The sequence below is a fragment of the Eutrema salsugineum genome, unplaced genomic scaffold (genome assembly GCF_000478725.1).
Source record: "Eutrema salsugineum unplaced genomic scaffold, Eutsalg1_0 scaffold_10, whole genome shotgun sequence".
Lineage (NCBI taxonomy): Eukaryota > Viridiplantae > Streptophyta > Magnoliopsida > Brassicales > Brassicaceae > Eutrema > Eutrema salsugineum.
The window spans coordinates 8,572,392-8,590,309 of NW_006256908.1; the positions used below are offsets into that span (position 1 = coordinate 8,572,392).

The 17,918-nt window shown below is 35.9% G+C and overlaps 5 protein-coding genes across 5 annotated transcripts; 2 read left to right on the forward strand and 3 right to left on the reverse strand.

The window, feature by feature from the left end:
* Positions 1-2,367: 2,367 nt before the first annotated feature.
* On the forward strand, positions 2,368-3,623 carry LOC18027655. Its single transcript, XM_006410730.2, has one exon. It carries the CDS (start codon positions 2,442-2,444, stop codon positions 3,198-3,200), a length of 759 nt encoding a protein of 252 aa, XP_006410793.1. The 5' UTR covers positions 2,368-2,441; the 3' UTR covers positions 3,201-3,623.
* Positions 3,624-6,567: 2,944 nt separating this feature from the next.
* LOC18027656 (1-(5-phosphoribosyl)-5-[(5-phosphoribosylamino)methylideneamino] imidazole-4-carboxamide isomerase, chloroplastic) lies at positions 6,568-8,656 on the reverse strand. Its single transcript, XM_006410732.2, has 8 exons — positions 8,362-8,656; positions 8,216-8,277; positions 7,918-8,125; positions 7,723-7,808; positions 7,537-7,638; positions 7,304-7,437; positions 7,152-7,200; positions 6,568-6,898 (listed from the first exon to the last, which is right to left on the reverse strand). The coding sequence occupies exons 1-8, from the start codon at positions 8,483-8,485 to the stop codon at positions 6,716-6,718; spliced, it is 948 nt and encodes a 315-aa protein (XP_006410795.1). The 5' UTR covers positions 8,486-8,656; the 3' UTR covers positions 6,568-6,715.
* Positions 8,657-8,687: 31 nt separating this feature from the next.
* LOC18027658 (pentatricopeptide repeat-containing protein At2g36240) lies at positions 8,688-10,242 on the forward strand. Its single transcript, XM_024160894.1, has one exon. The coding sequence runs from the start codon at positions 8,713-8,715 to the stop codon at positions 10,210-10,212; it is 1,500 nt and encodes a 499-aa protein (XP_024016662.1). The 5' UTR covers positions 8,688-8,712; the 3' UTR covers positions 10,213-10,242.
* Positions 10,243-10,481: 239 nt separating this feature from the next.
* Positions 10,482-13,442, reverse strand: LOC18027657 (cell division protein FtsZ homolog 2-1, chloroplastic). The gene is made up of 7 exons (XM_006410733.2): positions 13,350-13,442; positions 12,253-12,959; positions 11,746-12,045; positions 11,575-11,665; positions 11,187-11,311; positions 10,965-11,057; positions 10,482-10,876 (listed from the first exon to the last, which is right to left on the reverse strand). Exons 2-7 carry the CDS (start codon positions 12,877-12,879, stop codon positions 10,682-10,684), a joined length of 1,431 nt encoding a protein of 476 aa, XP_006410796.1. The 5' UTR covers positions 12,880-12,959; positions 13,350-13,442; the 3' UTR covers positions 10,482-10,681.
* A 484-nt stretch (positions 13,443-13,926) lies between these two features.
* LOC18027659 (protein ABSCISIC ACID-INSENSITIVE 5) lies at positions 13,927-16,937 on the reverse strand. The gene is made up of 5 exons (XM_006410735.2): positions 16,743-16,937; positions 14,722-15,850; positions 14,554-14,625; positions 14,434-14,463; positions 13,927-14,328 (listed from the first exon to the last, which is right to left on the reverse strand). The coding sequence occupies exons 2-5, from the start codon at positions 15,841-15,843 to the stop codon at positions 14,233-14,235; spliced, it is 1,320 nt and encodes a 439-aa protein (XP_006410798.1). The 5' UTR covers positions 15,844-15,850; positions 16,743-16,937; the 3' UTR covers positions 13,927-14,232.
* Between the last annotated feature and the right edge of the window lie 981 nt (positions 16,938-17,918).

The following is a 17,918-nucleotide window of genomic DNA, read 5'->3' on the forward strand; positions in this document are numbered from 1 at the left end:
AACCATCAGTGCACAGACCAAGATAGATATTCCGTTTGAACTTAGCAAAATCTGGGTATACCATATTGAAGTATTTCCATGCCTTTGCATCTGATGGATTAACAACTTCTCCATCTACTTGTGTATGTTCCGCATGCCATCTCATTGATGCAGCTGTCCTTTCAGATTGATAAAGCCGTTTTAACCTATCAGTTATAGGGAGATACCACATACGTTGGTACGGTATCCTTTTACGCCCACCAGTTTGAGGCCTGTATCTTGGTTTATGACAAAATCGACATTCCTCCAGCTGATCATCGTCTTTCCAAAAAATCATACAATTGTCAACACATACATCTATAATCTCAGAAGGTAGACCAAGACTAAAAATCAACTTCTGAATTTCGTAGTATGTTCCCGCTGCCAAGTTATCCTCCGGTAGATACTCCTTCAGAAGATCGGCCCAATCATCCATGCAAACCTCAGCCTTATGATCTGTTTTAATTGACATCATCCTAGCTGCCAACGATAATTTAGACAAGCCTTCTCTACATCCTTCGTAGATTGGCTGATTAGCATTGTCTAACAGATCATCAAATCGTTTGGCATCTACATTAGGTTCCTCAACAGCATTACCGTATGCGTTTCATGAAATGCATCAGTCACCATTTCGTGCATCCTATCATGATCTACACTTTGGTCATATTGTTATTGATTAGGCTGATGACCATAATTCGATTCATCAATATCAATACGACTTTGATAATTACTATTACCACCAGCATTCCCATGAGTATTACTGCCATATCCTTCTCCATGTAGATACCAAACAAAATATTGCGGCATAAACCCTCTATTTAATAAATGCGTCCACACGGTTTTGGTTAGTGTATACCTCGTGTTCTTGCATTTCAAACAAGGACAAAACATCTTCCCACTATCTTTCGTTCTCTCCATATTTGTAGCCTGATACATAAATATTTCTAACCCGTTCTTGAACTCTTCTGTCAACGCCCCATCTGAATCTTTACGCATATACATCCAACTTCTTAGCTCGTATATAGACATCTTGAAAATAAACTCAAAATAATATCTCTTTTTATTGATTAGACAATAAAGGAGGTGGTCTCTTGTGTCACATCTAGCCACGTGAATGAAGTAAATTAACCTTATAATATTATTACTTCTTTGATTCAAAGTAATATAACTCTTAATTCGGGTTTTCAGCAATGGACAACCCAATATATAAAGATTTACAACACTATACTAAAATTTAAGAGACCTACAATGGGTCTCCAAGATGAAGATGCTCTTATGTTTGAATGATGATGTGTTGTGATTGAATGAAGGAATGAAGATCTATTTATAGGAAAATTTCGGGCTTTACAACGCTTTTACGACGACTTTTTACGACGGTTTTACATTCAACAATAATATTACGACGAGTTTACGACGATTTTGCGATAAAATTTTTCATCTACAATTGTTAGGTAAACATGTTTTAAATGTTTTTCACCTAACTCCTTTTTCGACGTACAATCGTCGTAATATGTACATCGAAATGTAGTCGTCGTATTTTTGTCGTAATTTTGCGACGAATTTACGACGGTTTTACATTTACTAGCAAATCTCTCGTTATTGATGTATAATCGTCGTAATTCGTCGTAAATTGTACGTCGAGTTTACGACGATTTTTATATACGACGGTTTTACGACGGTTTTTAAATTAGATGTAAGATCGTCGTAAAATCGTTGTAAATTTGCGACGATTTAAAAATTGTCGTAATGGACCGTTGGAAAACGATTGTTTTCTTGTAGTGTCGTTTCAATTCATTATGATAAAAATAAAAATAAAAAGGATATATTATATCATATGAGCCGTCAGGTAACTGGATCCAACCCCTTGAAAAGAACGAATCTTTATAATGCTGGCTTGGCTTATGCATGTATTATGTATATGTATACACACACCTTAAGCCAAAACTAATGATCAATTTATCGTCATTAATACGTATAACGACGGAACTTTTTTTTATAAAAACCGTTAGCAATGTTTTAAACCGGCTTCTTTTACATTTTGACCTGAATCTATTAAATCGACAGCCGTGGATAATATCAGGAATAAAAAAACCCTTAACCTTGTCACTGATTTGACGGTGCTATTTGCAAGTTAAATCATACTAAATTACCTATGGAAAAAAATGTATTATGTAGGATCTACAAATAGTTGTCTTGTCGTTGCTTAATTCTGTTTTTTTTAATTGCTGTTTTCTTTCGTCGACAATCCGTCCCGGGTTTATCGATCAGAAAAAAACATAATTTAAAAACAAGACCAAAAATAAAATAAAAATCTGAAGAAGATCATTTGTGTTTTTTCGGTAAATATAAAATGCCCATCTCTCATCTCTTATTTTCTCTCACGAAAAATATCAGTTTCTCTCTCTCTCTTTACAACAAGCTCCATGCCTCAAGTCGATCTCGAAGGCTTTGTTTCTTCAGTATGCGCCGGTTGCTCAGACCGAAAGATCGCATCCGAGTCAACACTCGACGACGATCAGACCACCTTACCTTACAATAACTCCGCCGTGAGCCCGAGTGATTTCCCGCCGGAATCTTACTTCTTATCAAAAGATGATCAGCTCGAGTGGCTCAGCGACAACGCCTTCTTCGACCGCAAAGACTCACATAGAGGAGGAAACTCATCAGCGAATATCAATTCAAATCCAAACTCAAATCCAAGCTCTCAACGGTTCTTGCTGAAACCAAAGGCGTCGATCATCGGTTTACCTAAACCGCAGAAAACGTGTTTCAACGAGGCCAAGCAGCGGAGAAACGGCGGAAGAATCGATCATAATAATAACCGGGTCTTCTTGAAACGGGTCGGGTCAGGAACAAAGTCGGATCTTTCTCTGCTCGAGCCTTCTTCTCCTAATGTCTCTTGCATCGGTAGAGTGAGATCCAAAAGTGAACGAAGCCGCCGGATGCGCCGTCAAAAATCGGGTCGACCCGAGAAGGCAAACCGGGTCAAGAAACCAGGTTTTTTGGCGAGTTTCAGAGCCATCTTCAGGACCAGGGGCGGCTGCAAAGACGTGTCGTCGTCGCGTGGGGCACACGATATCAGGAGCCGGCTTCCACCGGAAAAAGTTGAACCGGTGGTTCCCGGTTTAGGAGGGATGAACCGGTTCGCTTCTGGAAGAAGAGCGGATTTGTTGGGTGGATGATGACGTGGCGTGACAAGTGTAAAATTTGGCGGGTCCAGTTATATAGTGTTTCAAGTCCCAGGGGGAAAGTAGGATTAGTAGTGTGATTGGTTGTCTTGTCTGAGTTTTGGTGGGACCCGTTTTTTTTAGCTGTTGTTGTGTTTTGAAAAGTCGCTGGCGCTTACGTGGCAATTCAGTAACGTTTTTTCAAAAACACGGCTACGCTAAAGCGCCCCCACCGTTTTGTACTTATCTATGGCCCCAATCTTTTTAGTTAAGACTTTTTCTTGTTTTCGTTGTAAATAGTTAAGGAAGATATATTTGTATTTATGTTTTCTTTTTTCAATCATGGTTTTTTTTTTTGGAATGTAAGAATGATTGATGTTTAAGTATTTTTGAGAGTTCAGTTTCCTATATGTATAAAACCATATTTCTTCAAGTATTTTTGTTTTTTAGGTAGCTTAGTAGCTGTATCATTGAGAGTAATGAAGATTATTAGATTTAACATAAATTTCTTCAAAAAAAATTTTCAGCACGTCAATTTTTTTGTAAAGGAAAACATCCAATGAAATTGGCAATGCCATAACATTGAAATTAAAAAATACAAATTCGAAACCGAAGCCAAAAATAATAAGAAGAAGATAAAGAAATCGAGTAGGAAAGAAAGAAAAGTAAAAAGAAAGAAGAGAAACAAAAACGAATAAAAACTAAATAATTTTGTGTTTAATAAATTCTAAGCAAGGAAGAAAAGACGTATTTTTATTTGTAAGAGCTGATACTTTATGAAATATATATTTTGATTATCTACAGAATGTTTATGAAATATTTTATTGATGTTTTTGTTTGTGGTTTTTTCTAGGCATTAATTACTCGTACTATTCTGAACTTATTGAAGGTTCACCAATTATTTAAACTTCGATCCAAATTTATATCTCTAAAACCTGTGTATTTTCGGTACAAAGCTATAGTTGGTCTAGTATTCCATAATCTGCGAATTACTATTTGGAATCAACCTAGAAATACAATATTCAAATCAAATATAGCTATAAGAAGAAGAATAAAAGATTGAAGTATTGCAAACGACATACTGCGAATACCAAAAAAATAATTTCGAGAAAAAATATGTTTCATAAAATATGTTTCATATTTACTGAACGCTCTTTCGTTCTCTTCTCTCGAGCTCGTACCCTCTCTTTTGCGTCGCTTTCTCATCACTCTTTCACTCTCTCATCACTCTTTCACTCTCTCATCACTCGTTCGCTCTCTCATTATTCACTCGTTTGCTCTATCACTCTCAAGTGTTTTCAACTATTTTTCTATCCTATTTTTTACTCGAAATTAAAAAATAGATAGAATTTTTCTCTTTAGTTTTAATGCAAATTAAATTCAAAACGTTCATAAAATCACGTCTTTTAACTTGAGAAGAAAATATAAAATATTAAAAGCTTATTAACATATGTATTACTCTATTTTCAAGTATGCCAAATATATGCCCTAAATAGACAACTTAACGTTATAAACACCGATGGTTTCTTTAGGACAGTCAGTGTTTATTAAAAATGATAAATAAAAAAAATCTATTCTATTAAAACAGAAGCACATTTAATGCTTGCATCCAAACACTCCCAAAGTTTTTTTATAATATTTTATTTTATTTTTATATTTAATTTTCGAAAATTAGTTATTAATTTAGATATTTTTAGATTTTCTAAAATCTAGGTTATCTTTAATTCAAATTTCAAATTATTAGAAATTTAATTAAATTTAGTTACAAAAATTTTCATTCAATTTAATTTAAATTCAAAAAAATTATAATTAAATTTTATTACGAAAATTTAGATAATAATTTTAATACTTTAGAATTTCTTAAATACAGGAAAGATTTAATTTTAAATTTTAAATTTAAATAATATTTTTATAAAAATGCATAGTTAATAAATATTTTATCGTATTTTATCATAAACAATCAGTCTAAAATATCATATATTTGAAATTAATAAATATTTATATTATACAATAATATGATCGAGCTGATTAGAGTTATATATATATATATATATATGATTTGATACAATTAAACTAACAGGTTAGCCCGTTTATATATATATATATATACACATTTTTTTAATAGCACAAATAGTAAATAAATATCTTATTATATTTTTTCATAATCAATTGATCCAAATATTCCATATTAGTAAATATTTATAGGGTTATACAATTATAATTATAGTCTTATACGGGTTAGTTTGTCAAAACATGTAGGATATTAAAAATGATTTTAGACAACTAAACGGATGAATTAGCAAATTCATAGATATAAAGATTGTTTATGTGTAAATTTAAATTCACATAATAACAAAGTTTATAATTAACATTAGATCAATGTATACTTAATTAACGTATACTCTTATTCTACTAATATACAAATTTTACTGTTTAAAATTAAAATATGATAACAATTTTTTTATTTGACAAAATAAATAACAAAAACAAATTATATCTAAACAAAAAAGATAAATACAACTTATATTAGAAATAAAAAATAAAACATCGGGATTAAAATCTAGTGATTGATTTAAGCGATAAACCTAGATATAAAGTTTAAAACCAAACCAACACTACCTGTCATGGAAAAATATGCATGATAGTTTATTGATTCAAAGATTTTAATGGATTTAGAAATCCACGTTTAATCCATTGTTATTAATTATTTAATTTCTTGATTTTAAAATTTATGTTTAAATCTTATGTTAGTGATTCTATGATTTATAAGTACTAATTCAAATAACGTGTTACGCAATCCTATAGATTTACTTATGCACTAGATTCTAACCCCGTGCATCCGCACGGGAATATTTTTTATTGTTTAACGAATTTTGTAATATAATTTGTGTTTTTGAGTTTAGATATAATTATTTTTATAAATATATTTTTAATAAGTGAAAATATTGATTTTGTGTTTAGATATATTTTTATAGTATTAAAATTAATTATGATTATAAAAATATAATTAATTATAAATTTTTAATCAAATCAAATCAAATCTAAATTACCTATATTTAAAGAATTCTAAAAATATTTAAATTAATAACTAATTTTCAAAATTAAATATAAATAATTATTAAAATTATTTTAAACACTTAAAAAAAATTAAGAGTGTTTGGAAGCAAGTACTAAATATGCTTCTGTTTTAATATAATAGATTTGATTTCACCTTGCAGACTCTTTACCAAAACATCAATGTTTAACATCAATGTTTTTTACAGTTTTAAAGTTGTAGATTTCTTCGAATTCACTCCTCTCAGCTTTTTCTTCTTTGATTTAGAAGAAGACAGCAACACCTATTTTCCTATATTGTTTTTGCTTATGAATAAGTTTTTTGGTCAAAATCATTTGAGAATCCTTATATCATCTGAATAATATTAATGGAAGGAAAAAAATAGAGTCAGAGTAGTAAAATGTTGACCCTTGACAAAAGCTTAATCTTGCGAGGTCGGAGAAATAAAAGAAAGCAAAGACGAAAATGGGGATTGTCAGTGGAGTGTTGAGGAGGATTCTTGCTTGTGATGCCAAGCGACAACGTCTTTGTAAGGTAGATTTCCTCCAAATATGTCCAAGGCACTTCCCACTGTTACATCCACACGTCCCTTTCCTGCTTCTTTGATCCTCTCTACATCATCCATCACTGTCACGCCACCAGCATAAGTTACTGGAATCTGTCAACGTCAAAAATTACATGTGAGAAATAACCAGTCTCTCTGTCTCTCCAATGAAGCATAACCACTACATTCAATCCAATTCTGGTTTGGTCGCTGTTTTATTAACATCTAAAGCATCACAAGTTTGCTGAGTTCTGTTGATTCTCGTAAATTAGTAAAGATCAGATCGAAGTCATATGCAAACGAAAGCATCTTGATGTAAACAAAACGCCTAAATGATACTATGAAAATGTGTGTCAGTGTTACTCACCGGAGAATAGTTGCCAAGCAATGCAACAAGCTCTTCATCGATCCCTAGCCTTGGGAGAACAAATATAAGGATCAGTACATACTGACTTAATACCGTAATTTCATTCAATGCAAAACGAAACCACTCTTAAGACACTGAAGGCACAAGCTTACTTCTTTCCTTCAACATCTACGCCGTGCACAAGAAACTCATCTGCAAATCCTCCAAGAAACTCCAATGATTTCTCATCGAGGAAGACGTCGCTGAACTTCTGCCATCTATCAGTAACGATTGCGTATCTTCCATCCTGAGCAGCAAAATACCCTCTTAAGTAAACGCGGATCTTTTTCATGACAGAAGACTTAAAGACATTTAAAACATAAGATGAAACCGGTCAGAGAATCACCTTTTTTCTGCAGCTAAGGTCCAATATAAGTCTTTGTTTCCCAACAATGTTTACAAGATCTTTGAGTCTTTCAAGATCAATCTTTCCATTGTTAAATACATACTGAAAATATCAATAAAGCTTGATTACGACTAGCAAAAGTCCTTATGATAACAAACTCAAAAGAGCCTAGATATGACTATATACCGAAGTGACAATGACATGGCTTGCTCCCTCCTCTATGTAACTCAAGCAATTCTCTGAGTTGATTCCACCTCCAACTTGCAAACCGCCTAGAATTCATCGTCTTGTATCATATACGACACATGGATTAAATGAAAACTTTACATTTCAATCAAACAGTATGAATAAAAATCCTTTCACATTCACCCAAAGGCATACCGGGATAAGCATGTAGTGCTCCGATAGCAGCAGCTTGGCTTAAAGGGTCGGCTCCAAGCATTATCACATGACCACCCGTAAGCCCATCTTCTTTGTACATCTTTGCATACTCTTCCGCAGATTTGTCCGATTCGAAATTCGTAACGAGAACTGAACCATCTTCCTTCAAGTCACTAAGTGTGGATCCAACTATTTGTTTCACTTTTCCCTTCAAAACCATATGATCCAACTAGTTACCATCACGCAGTGAGTTCCATAAAAAGGATTCAGATTTCAAAACCGGTGAATTGATTCATACCTTGTGAATATCGATGCAAGGTCGGAATTGAACAGCGGATACAACCTGCACCCTCGAGGATCCTACATAATATACTCAAAGATTCACACTTCTGAAATTTGAGAAATTGCGTAAAAAGCAAGAACCAAAAACTGAATTCGACATACGTTTTGTCTTGGTAGCAAGCAATGCTCCGGAGAATTTGCGATGCTTTGTGAAAGAAGAGCTCTGGTTAATCTGGAACAAAGCGATACCACCATTGGAGTATAATTTGGAGCTGAAAGTTGACATCTTTGGAGCTGAAAATGGAATTCCAGAAGCTACAGCAATCAAAAATCCGGGAAGTAGGTGGATGGATCTATGTCTTTTCAGGTTCTGCTTCTAGGTTCCTTATAGGGTTTAGAAATCGGTTTGAATCTCGGTTCGTTCCGGTTTGTCAAATACTACTAGACATGGCTGGTTTAAAATTGAAATCGACAAAAAGTTGAGATTTTTCGATTTCTTTGACAAACAGAGTGATGCGATGGAACAAGAATAACGTTATCAATCTGGTCTCCAAATCCAATCATCTTCCGGCGCCGCTTACGCCGCCGTCGCCGGAGATTTACCGACTACCCCATCCTCCGCCACAGCTTCCGAAGATCTCGATTCCACCGACTCTTACTCTCTCTCCATCTCCTCGACACTCCAGTTTCGTCAATTACCTCGAAAACAACCTCCCTCACCACCAAACCCTAACTCCACAAACTCTCCTCGGATTCCTCCGTTCCAAGATCCGCCACCATCCGCTCTTCGCTCATTATGACTTCGCCGTCTTCAATTGGGCCACCACGCTCGACACATTCCGCCATGATCACGAATCTTTCCTCTGGATGTCGAGATCACTCGCCGCCACGCACCGGTTCGACGATCTCTATCGTCTCCTCTCTTTCATCGCTGCGAATCCGTGTCCTTGTTCCTCAGGTATCTTCTCTTGTCCACATCTCGAACCCATTTTCCGTTCCGCCATCGATTCTTACTGTAGAGCTGGGAAAATGGATTACGCTTTGTTAGCGTTCGATACAATGAAGAGATTGATCGATGGTAAACCAAACATCGGAGTTTACAACACTGTCATGAATGGGTATGTGAAATCTGGGGAAATGGACAAGGCCTTAAGGTTTTACCAGAGGATGGGGAAGGAAAGAGCAAAGCTTGATGTATGCACATTCAACATCCTCATCAATGGTTATTGCAGGAGCTCTAGATTCGACATGGCTTTGGATCTGTTCAGGGAGATGAAGGAGAAAGGCTGTGAACCGAACGTGGTTAGCTTCAACACTCTGATAAGTGGGTTCTTGGGGAATGGTAAAATCGATGAAGGTGTTAAAATGGCTTATGAGATGATTGAGCTAGGTTGTAGATTCTCGGAAGCAACTTGTGAGATTCTTGTTGATGGGTTGTGTAGAGAAGGTCGAGTAGATGATGCTTCTGGATTGGTGATTGATCTTTCGAACAAAAGGGTTTTACCGAACGAGTTTGATTATGGTGGTTTAGTTGAGAAGCTATGCAGAGAAAACAAAGCGGATAGAGCAATGGAGATGGTGGATGAGCTGTGGAAGAATGGCCAAATCCCATGTTTGATCGCTTGTACTACACTCGTAGATGGTTTGAGGAAATCAGGAAGAAGAGAGAAAGCATCAGGGTTTATGGAGAAGATGCTGAATACAGGAATGGTTCCCGATAGTGTGACGTTTAACTTGCTTCTTCGAGATCTCTGCGATTCTGATCATTCGATGGATGCAAACAGATTGAGAGTATTGGCATCAAGCAAAGGATTTGAACCAGATGAGACAACGTACTATGTTTTGGTTTCTGGATTCAGGAAAGAAGGAAGAAGAAAGGAAGGAGAAGCTCTGGTGAACGAGATGTTGGACAAAGACATGTTGCCTGATATCTTTACATATAATAGGTTGATGGATGGCTTGTCACGTACCGGAAATTATTTTGGAAAAAAATGTACGAAGCTAAAATCATAATTAATAAGAACAGAGCTTAACTCTGCAGTAGTGCAACAAGAATCTCATTATAGTTCGCAGATCATCACAAGAACCATATAGTTGCAGTGCATTGGCCATGGAGCTAAGTAGAAACCAAATTCAAAATTAGAATTCAAGATAAGAACCATTAATGAGCTAAAAAGAATCAAATGATAGATCTAAACTACAACATTGCTTTCAACCAAACAATTTTTTCATTATCTGAAATACGTTCATAGTTTCTTGTTTCGGAATTGACCTACTTCACGTACCAGAAAGGACAAGAGGGTTCTGTTATTATTTTTCTGTCATAAAAAAAACAACATTTCTAAAATAACCTATTCAAGAAACACCATCAAAGGCATATACACACACCCACACGATTATTGATCATACATCAGAACATCTTGCAGTATAACGAGAGACAAAGGTCGCTGCAGCGTGCAGGATAGTGATCATATCGGACTTGTTAGACACGGGGATAGCGAGAGCTGCCTTTCTTCTTCAAGAACTCTGGGATCTCCACTGAACCGCCTTCTCTAAAGGAGGAAGAAGGTCTTCTTGTAGCTCCCATTGAGGAGGTATCCACTTGTGCCATCTGAACCGCCCTTCCTTCTCCTTCTTCTTGTCGTTTGAAACCCGTGGCTATGAGAGTTATGCTTACCTTGTACCAAACAATGAATTTTTTTTTTCAACAACTTGCACACCAATTTCTACATCTCATATATGTTAGTACAAGACAAAGGTCATACTTGACCGCTGAGGGATGGATCCACAACAGCGCCGAAAATAAGATTGGCAGTTGGATCGACAAGATCATATATAACTTCCGCAGCAGCATTTACCTACAAGGACCAAAGTGTATGAGAAACAGTGTAGAGCATGTTAAGGGTCATAAGGCAAAATCAGGCTTTGCTCGGATTTGTTTATGGATCTATGACACTGAGTTAAGAAACAAGTTGATAGAGAAAGACCTCAAACAGTGTTAAGTCGCTTCCACCAGTGATGTTCCAAACAATTCCAGTGGCTCTCTCAATGCCAATATCTAACAAAGGTGATTGGATCGCATTTAGTGCAGCATCCCTTGCCCGGCTCTTTCCTGCTTGATCGCCAATAGCACGAAAAAATCAGCATGATGCAAACAAAACAAAACCTCGAGTTAAAGAAGAAGTTCAAGACTTTCTTTAATACATAGATGCACAACAGTTGAGTAACAACAAATATGATATGGTCATTTTCAGTATCCCACTGGTATTTTGCCAAACCAAATCTACTAGCTCGCTAATCCAATTAGAGTACTTTGCATATCTAGCTTGTGAAATTCTGCAGCCAAAAGAGATTAATCGATCATTCCAGGTTTACCTGTTGCAGTTCCTATTCCCATCAATGAAGAACCCGCATTTGCCATTATAGCTCTCACGTCAGCAAAATCCACATTTACCAAACCAGGAATCTGAAAAGCACAAAGGTAGCTGTTAAAGCATTTGTCACACATTAAAAAAATGAGCACAAGAAGTCCATTAAAAGCTATACCGTAATGATATCAGATATCCCACGAACCCCCTGACGAAGTATATCATCAGCTAGATTAAATGCCTCTGTTACCGGAGTGGACTGAGAGACAGCTGTAAGTAACTTGTCATTTGGAATAACGATGAGAGTGTCGACATTGTCTCTGAGAGAAGCAAGCCCTTCTTGAGCCTGAACTGCTCTTCTTCGACCCTCAAACGAGAAAGGCGTTGTGGCGATACCAACCGTCAATATACCCATCGCTTTAGCAATTCCTGCAATTACAGGAGCTGCACCAGTTCCAGTTCCACCGCCCATTCCAGCCTAAACATTGACAAAGACATGTGACCAGCAATGCTCAAGCAGTGACGTTGATATTACAATAAATCACCAGAACTAACTGATAAGTGATAAGAACTGAAACTGACTAAAACGTAATAAAATGGTTTCAGACTTCTTCTTCTATGATCAAAGTTTAAAACTACGGAGAACGGAATGCGATAGTCATAATCAGAGATTTGAGTTACATACAGTGACAAAGACCATATCTGAGCCATAAAGAGCCTCCTCAATAGCTTCTTTGCTCTCTCTAGCAGCGTTCATACCAATCTCAGGATTTCCTCCAGCACCTAAACCCCTTGTCAGCTCCTTACCAATTTGTAACCTGTTCTCTGATAAAACAGGAGACATTCTCATAGCCTGAATATCAGTATTCACAATCCAGAACTCCACGCCTAACATTTCACTCTCTATCATACGATTCACAGCGTTTGATCCTCCACCTCCCACACCAATAACTTTGATCCTCGCCTCATTGTAGTTGCTCGGAACAGACGGCTCTTCAAAATCCTCGGTAACAGGTCCCGCAGAGGTTTCCTTTCTAGGATTGGCTATTGTGTTGGCTCCTTCACCTCTAAGCATGGATATCTCAGGGTGAAGGTTCAAGAAAGGGTCTTGGCTTTGGAAATGCCGTGGAGAGTTTCTGATTGGGGAAGATTCGGATCTCTGAGCAGCAACAAAGACTCGGTTTTTCTTACTCTCAAACATCTTAAAGGAGTGTACTTTGCCTAAATGAGTCTCTGGTGATACATTCTTTCTAAGAACAGTGAGAAACCGAGAGTCGGATGGAGTAAAACAAGGTGAAATGTAAGCTGTCATATCGAGACCACAGTACAAAAGCTCAAGAACCAAACCACACTTCAATCTGATACCAGTGATTGTTTTCCTTTTAACAAAACCTGTTCATGAAAGGCTAAGAAGTGAAACCGAGGTTCTCAATTATGAGTCATATATGATACAATCACAAAGGAACAACATGAAAATCAAACAAGAGACTGTAAAGAAGAAAGTTATCTAATCATCATTTCTTCAATTGAAGTTTCGGAAAGTATGAAAATTGAACCAGGAAAATTTTAATTGCAAGCGGTGTCGTTATGAATTGACGAAATTCGAGATGGGTTTTGTCGAAATTTGCAGCATTTACAAGTTGAGACAGAAGAAACCCGACAAAAAAAAAAACTTCGACTATAGGCTAAAACACTCCAAAGGCAAAGAGAATAGCGATAGAAAATGGCAGAAGCAAATTAGAAGAATGTAGAGCAAGAGAGAACGAAGATGAAGAGAGAAACCTGAGAGTAGGAGAATAGTTGGAGGTAGAAGAAAAAGGTAAGCTCAAGGAATGGAAACCCCGACGCAGAGGGTTTTGGTGTTTTCTGCCTAAATATCTCTTTACACTGAAATTGAAATTAAAATTAAAATAAAATGCTTTCTTCAAATTATTATCACCCTGTCTCAATATATTCTCTGTTGTTAAGTTGGTACATTTGGTAAAATAAAACCTGTTGGGAAAAAAAAACAAGAAGAAAGTGAAGTGATTTTTTTTTTATAAGAAAAGAAAAACAAGAAGAAAGTAAAAAAAATAACAAGCTCTTGAATTTCTTTTTCCTTTCTAAAATGTCATGGTTTAATTTGACTTAAATGTTTTTGTGAATCTGTATGTGTGAATGGAAATGGGCTTGTTTTATACGTACATTCTTGATATTTTCTTTTTTTTGGGTGTAATTCTTGATATCTTTTGATTATCCATTTTAGACTGATTTTGTAGCAAGAATAATGGCAAACCGCTGTAGAAGATCAGATTCCATGTCCTGTTTTGATGACAATTGAGTACTCACTGAAGGAAGAAAAAACAGAAACAGATACATACGTGCGAAGATGGTAAAACTAAATTTAGTGACAGAACATTTGTTATATCCACTAAAGATACATGATGTTGAAACAGAGGATCACTTTCTTGTTGACAAGGAACAGAAGTAAAAGAAGATCAGATTGTGTTCCTCCTCCTACCAACACAGAAAACATCCAAGTAAAAAAAGATTTGTGTGATCTCTTTTCCTCATGACAAAACAAAACCAACCTACCAACACCATAGAAATCATCAGTTTTTTTTTTCCTCTTTTTGTCTCCGACGTATAAACTTCCTTACTTCTTCATCTTCTACTCATTGCTTGTTCAGAGCGGACAACTCGGGTTCCTCATCAATGTCCGCAATCTCCCGCTCGCCTTCGGCAACTTCGGTTGTGCTCTTGTCTTCAAACTCTCAAAATACTGCAAACCATAAACCAAAAAAAGATTGTAGTGCTTCCCAGACGCAACATATTGGTTCCAAGAAAATGCAAAAGAACTCATAGTTGTATCAAAAGCTTTGTTTACCTGTTGCTTCCTCTTTCTCTCCAACTCCCCCTGATGAAAAAAAGAACAAAAGACCAATTCTTAAAATCCCTTTTCACAAAAAGTAATAAAGTATTTAACCAGATTAAGATCAAATCATACCAATGCATGTTTTAGCTGCGCATTCTCTTCTTTCAACTGGTTCAATTCCGCTTCTAATTCCACTGTATACGCCTTCATAATCCCCCCCCCCCAAAAGAAAACAACATTAATCTACAAGGAACATTCATCTTCATCAAATGAATAGAAAAAGATGTTTATATTATTAACCTGCTTTCTTGCTCTAGACCTTGCAGCAGACTCACGGTTCTTGATCATCCGCCTCTGCCTTCTTTCCACTACTTTCTCCACTGGACCATCCACTACTCTTTTCCTTCCCCTTAACCCTCCCATATCCACTCCATACTGACTTCCTATGTTATCCACTTGTCCATGTCCTAACCCGTCTGATGAAACAGGGCTTAACGGTCCCACCATCCCCATTTGTTGCCCACCACCTCCAAACCCACCACCACCACCTCCATAGCAAACACCTGGTGGTGCCTGCTGGTACCCTCCTCCTCCTCCTGTCCTTTTACCATAACCTGAAGGGTCACCTACACTCATGGCCTGACCGGGGAAAGTAGGATCACCGGTTCCTTGAAACACACCATAGAGCTGCTGCTGCGTAGCTGCGGGTATAACACTAGATTGGTTTTGGTTTGAGTTTGGGTTTGGGTTAGGGTTAGGGTTAGGGTTAGTGGGATGTTCTCTAACCACACCTGCCTTGACCAAGAAATCTTCAAGCGTCATCTCCCCAAAAGTTGGTTGTCTAGCCGCGATCTCACCGCCGTTTTGAGCATTGTCTTGACCATTACTACTACTGGTACGTCCACTTCTGTCTCCACCACCACCTCCTCTATGTATCTCAGACCAAACCTCATCAACAGTCTTTCTACAAAGCGGAGCTGGAAGTGTCAACGAGCCTTGTCGTGCAAGACTTGGTTCCTTTGCTATCACTGATCTCTTATTAGCCCCTTGGTTACCTGAAGAACCACCACCACCAAAGACGTTACTCTCGGCTCCACCATTGTTGTTGTTGCTGTTGTTGAAACCGTTGTGATTGGGCGGAACAGGGTTAGAAGCTGCGGCTGCTGCTTGCTGATTGTTGTTGTTCTCTTCTGCGTTCCAAATAGAGACGAGAAACTCGTCCATGTTCATTGACCCGAAGTTCTTGCCGTTCTCACAGAGAGCGTGTTGGAACTCGTCGAGGGTCAATGAGTAGATCGAGGATTGTCTTCCCAATGAAGAAAACGGATGATTCTCTCCTCCACTTCCTCCATTATGTCTTGTTTGTGCCGTCGATGATTCTACTTCTCGCTCAGGCATCATCGCTGTTTCTCTAACTACCATCTACCAGCTGCATATATATATAGACACATCAATGATCAATTAAAAGCTTCATTCAAAAATGCAAAAACGATATTGGAACAAAACACGTATCCACATACACTGGATTCAAAAGTATTACATAGCTAACACCACAAATTTGTGTCTGTTTCTCTGTTTTGTTTTTCTTTCAGTTTTATACTGCTCTCTTATGAAAAATTATTATATATTTAGCCATAAAAGAGCGAAAAAAATGAGTGGACAAAATTCACGGAAAAAATTATTACAAAAAATGGAAATTGAGTTTGAACTTTGAACTTTGAAGTTTGAACGGGTAAAATTTTCGTTCGTAAATAACTTAGATTAGGAACATTAAAATAAAATAAAAAAGAATTTCAGGGTATTTAAGTCGGTCCACGTGAAAATAAAGAAGAACGGTCCACATCGTGACAGCGACAAACGATACTAAATTTAGCAATAAAAAAACTAATAATTACACATTTCAATAAAGTTTTCGTTTCCAAAAGAGGAAAAATATCATACCCCACTCGTTTTACTCTAAAGCGAACTTATCAACAAATATATTTTTTCCCTGTTTAATTATCTTCTATAGAACTCGCTAAACAACAGATACTTTGGATCTTAATCTAATATAACTCTTAGTTTCAGTCATCCCTAATTCCTTTTATCCGTCTATTACAAAGAACCACTTAATTATTGACAACAAATTAAAAGAAATAAATCTGATAGGAAGAGAAGGACCAGAACGGAAAACTCAAAGTTTAACTCTGTTAAATCAAAGATATTTTACACTTAGCAATAAGTAAACAAATAAATAAAATTTTCCTTAACAAAACGACCTGCTTATCCAAGATCTTGGAAACAAAAAAAAAAATTCAAGAAAGTAGTATCGGGAAGAGAACCTGAAAGTAAAACCAGTGGCTTCGTGTTCCTCCACCGCCGGAAAACTGAGAAATTGTATGTTTTTCTGGAGGCTCCTCCTCCTTCACATAAGTTCAAAGCCGCCGGAGAATATTTAAACTAAAAAGAGTTCTGAGATATTTTCAATCTGTTGTGTTGTGTGAGAGAGATAAAATGTTTGGGAGAGAAGGCGGTAAAAAGAGGTTAGATGGCGCGTTGGACCCACGAACAGTGGCGTGAAGGTCAACAACATTTTTTGTCCAAAGATTATTCTTCAGCCAATGAGGTTTCAAAGATATGCAAACTTAGACAGGTCCAGGTCCAGGCCCATGATCAGAGGCAAAGAATCGGTGCGGCAGCGTTTGACACGTGTTATACACGTGTTTTCTTTATGTTACTTGGAGTGTCCTCTTTGTAGCTTGACACGCGTGACTCTTCGCTACAAAAAATGTTCTTTACGTCAAAACTTTGGATTTTTGTTTGTTTCTTTTTCAAATAAATCCTGGATTCTTTGTTTCTTAACATAGCACGTGAAAAACTGGATTGAGAGTTAATAAAATATTAGATTTTATTCCGTGCATTTCATGTTTTAATTAAAATTTTTAATTTAATTTATGTTTTATTTATAAATATAATTTTTTAATAAATGATATAAAAAAAATTGTGTTTAGATATAATTTTTTTTTTAGTATTATTATGACCATCATGATCATAAAAACATAATTTTAATTTTGTTATTTTATTAATAAAAAATAACCATTATTATAAGAATATATTTTTAATTCGCTCATTTTATTAATCCAAAAAAACTATGATTATGAAACCATAATTCTAAACCGCCCGTTTATATTACTTTATAATATAAATATTTATTAATTTTGAAGTAATTTTCTCTTAATATTTTGCATGTTTTGATAACCTAATCCGCATAAGACCATAATTATAAAAAAACTTAATTAGTCCTATCAATTTAATATATAATATTAATATTTATCTTTTTTCAATATGTGAAACTTTAATTTGATAGAATATGATTAAAAAAATATAGTAAAATATTTATTAAACATATGTGTTATTCTGAAAATCTTATTTAAATTTCAAATGTTAAATTAAATTTAACTTATATATAAAGAATTTTATTTAAATTAATATCTATAGATTATAGATATAACTTATAT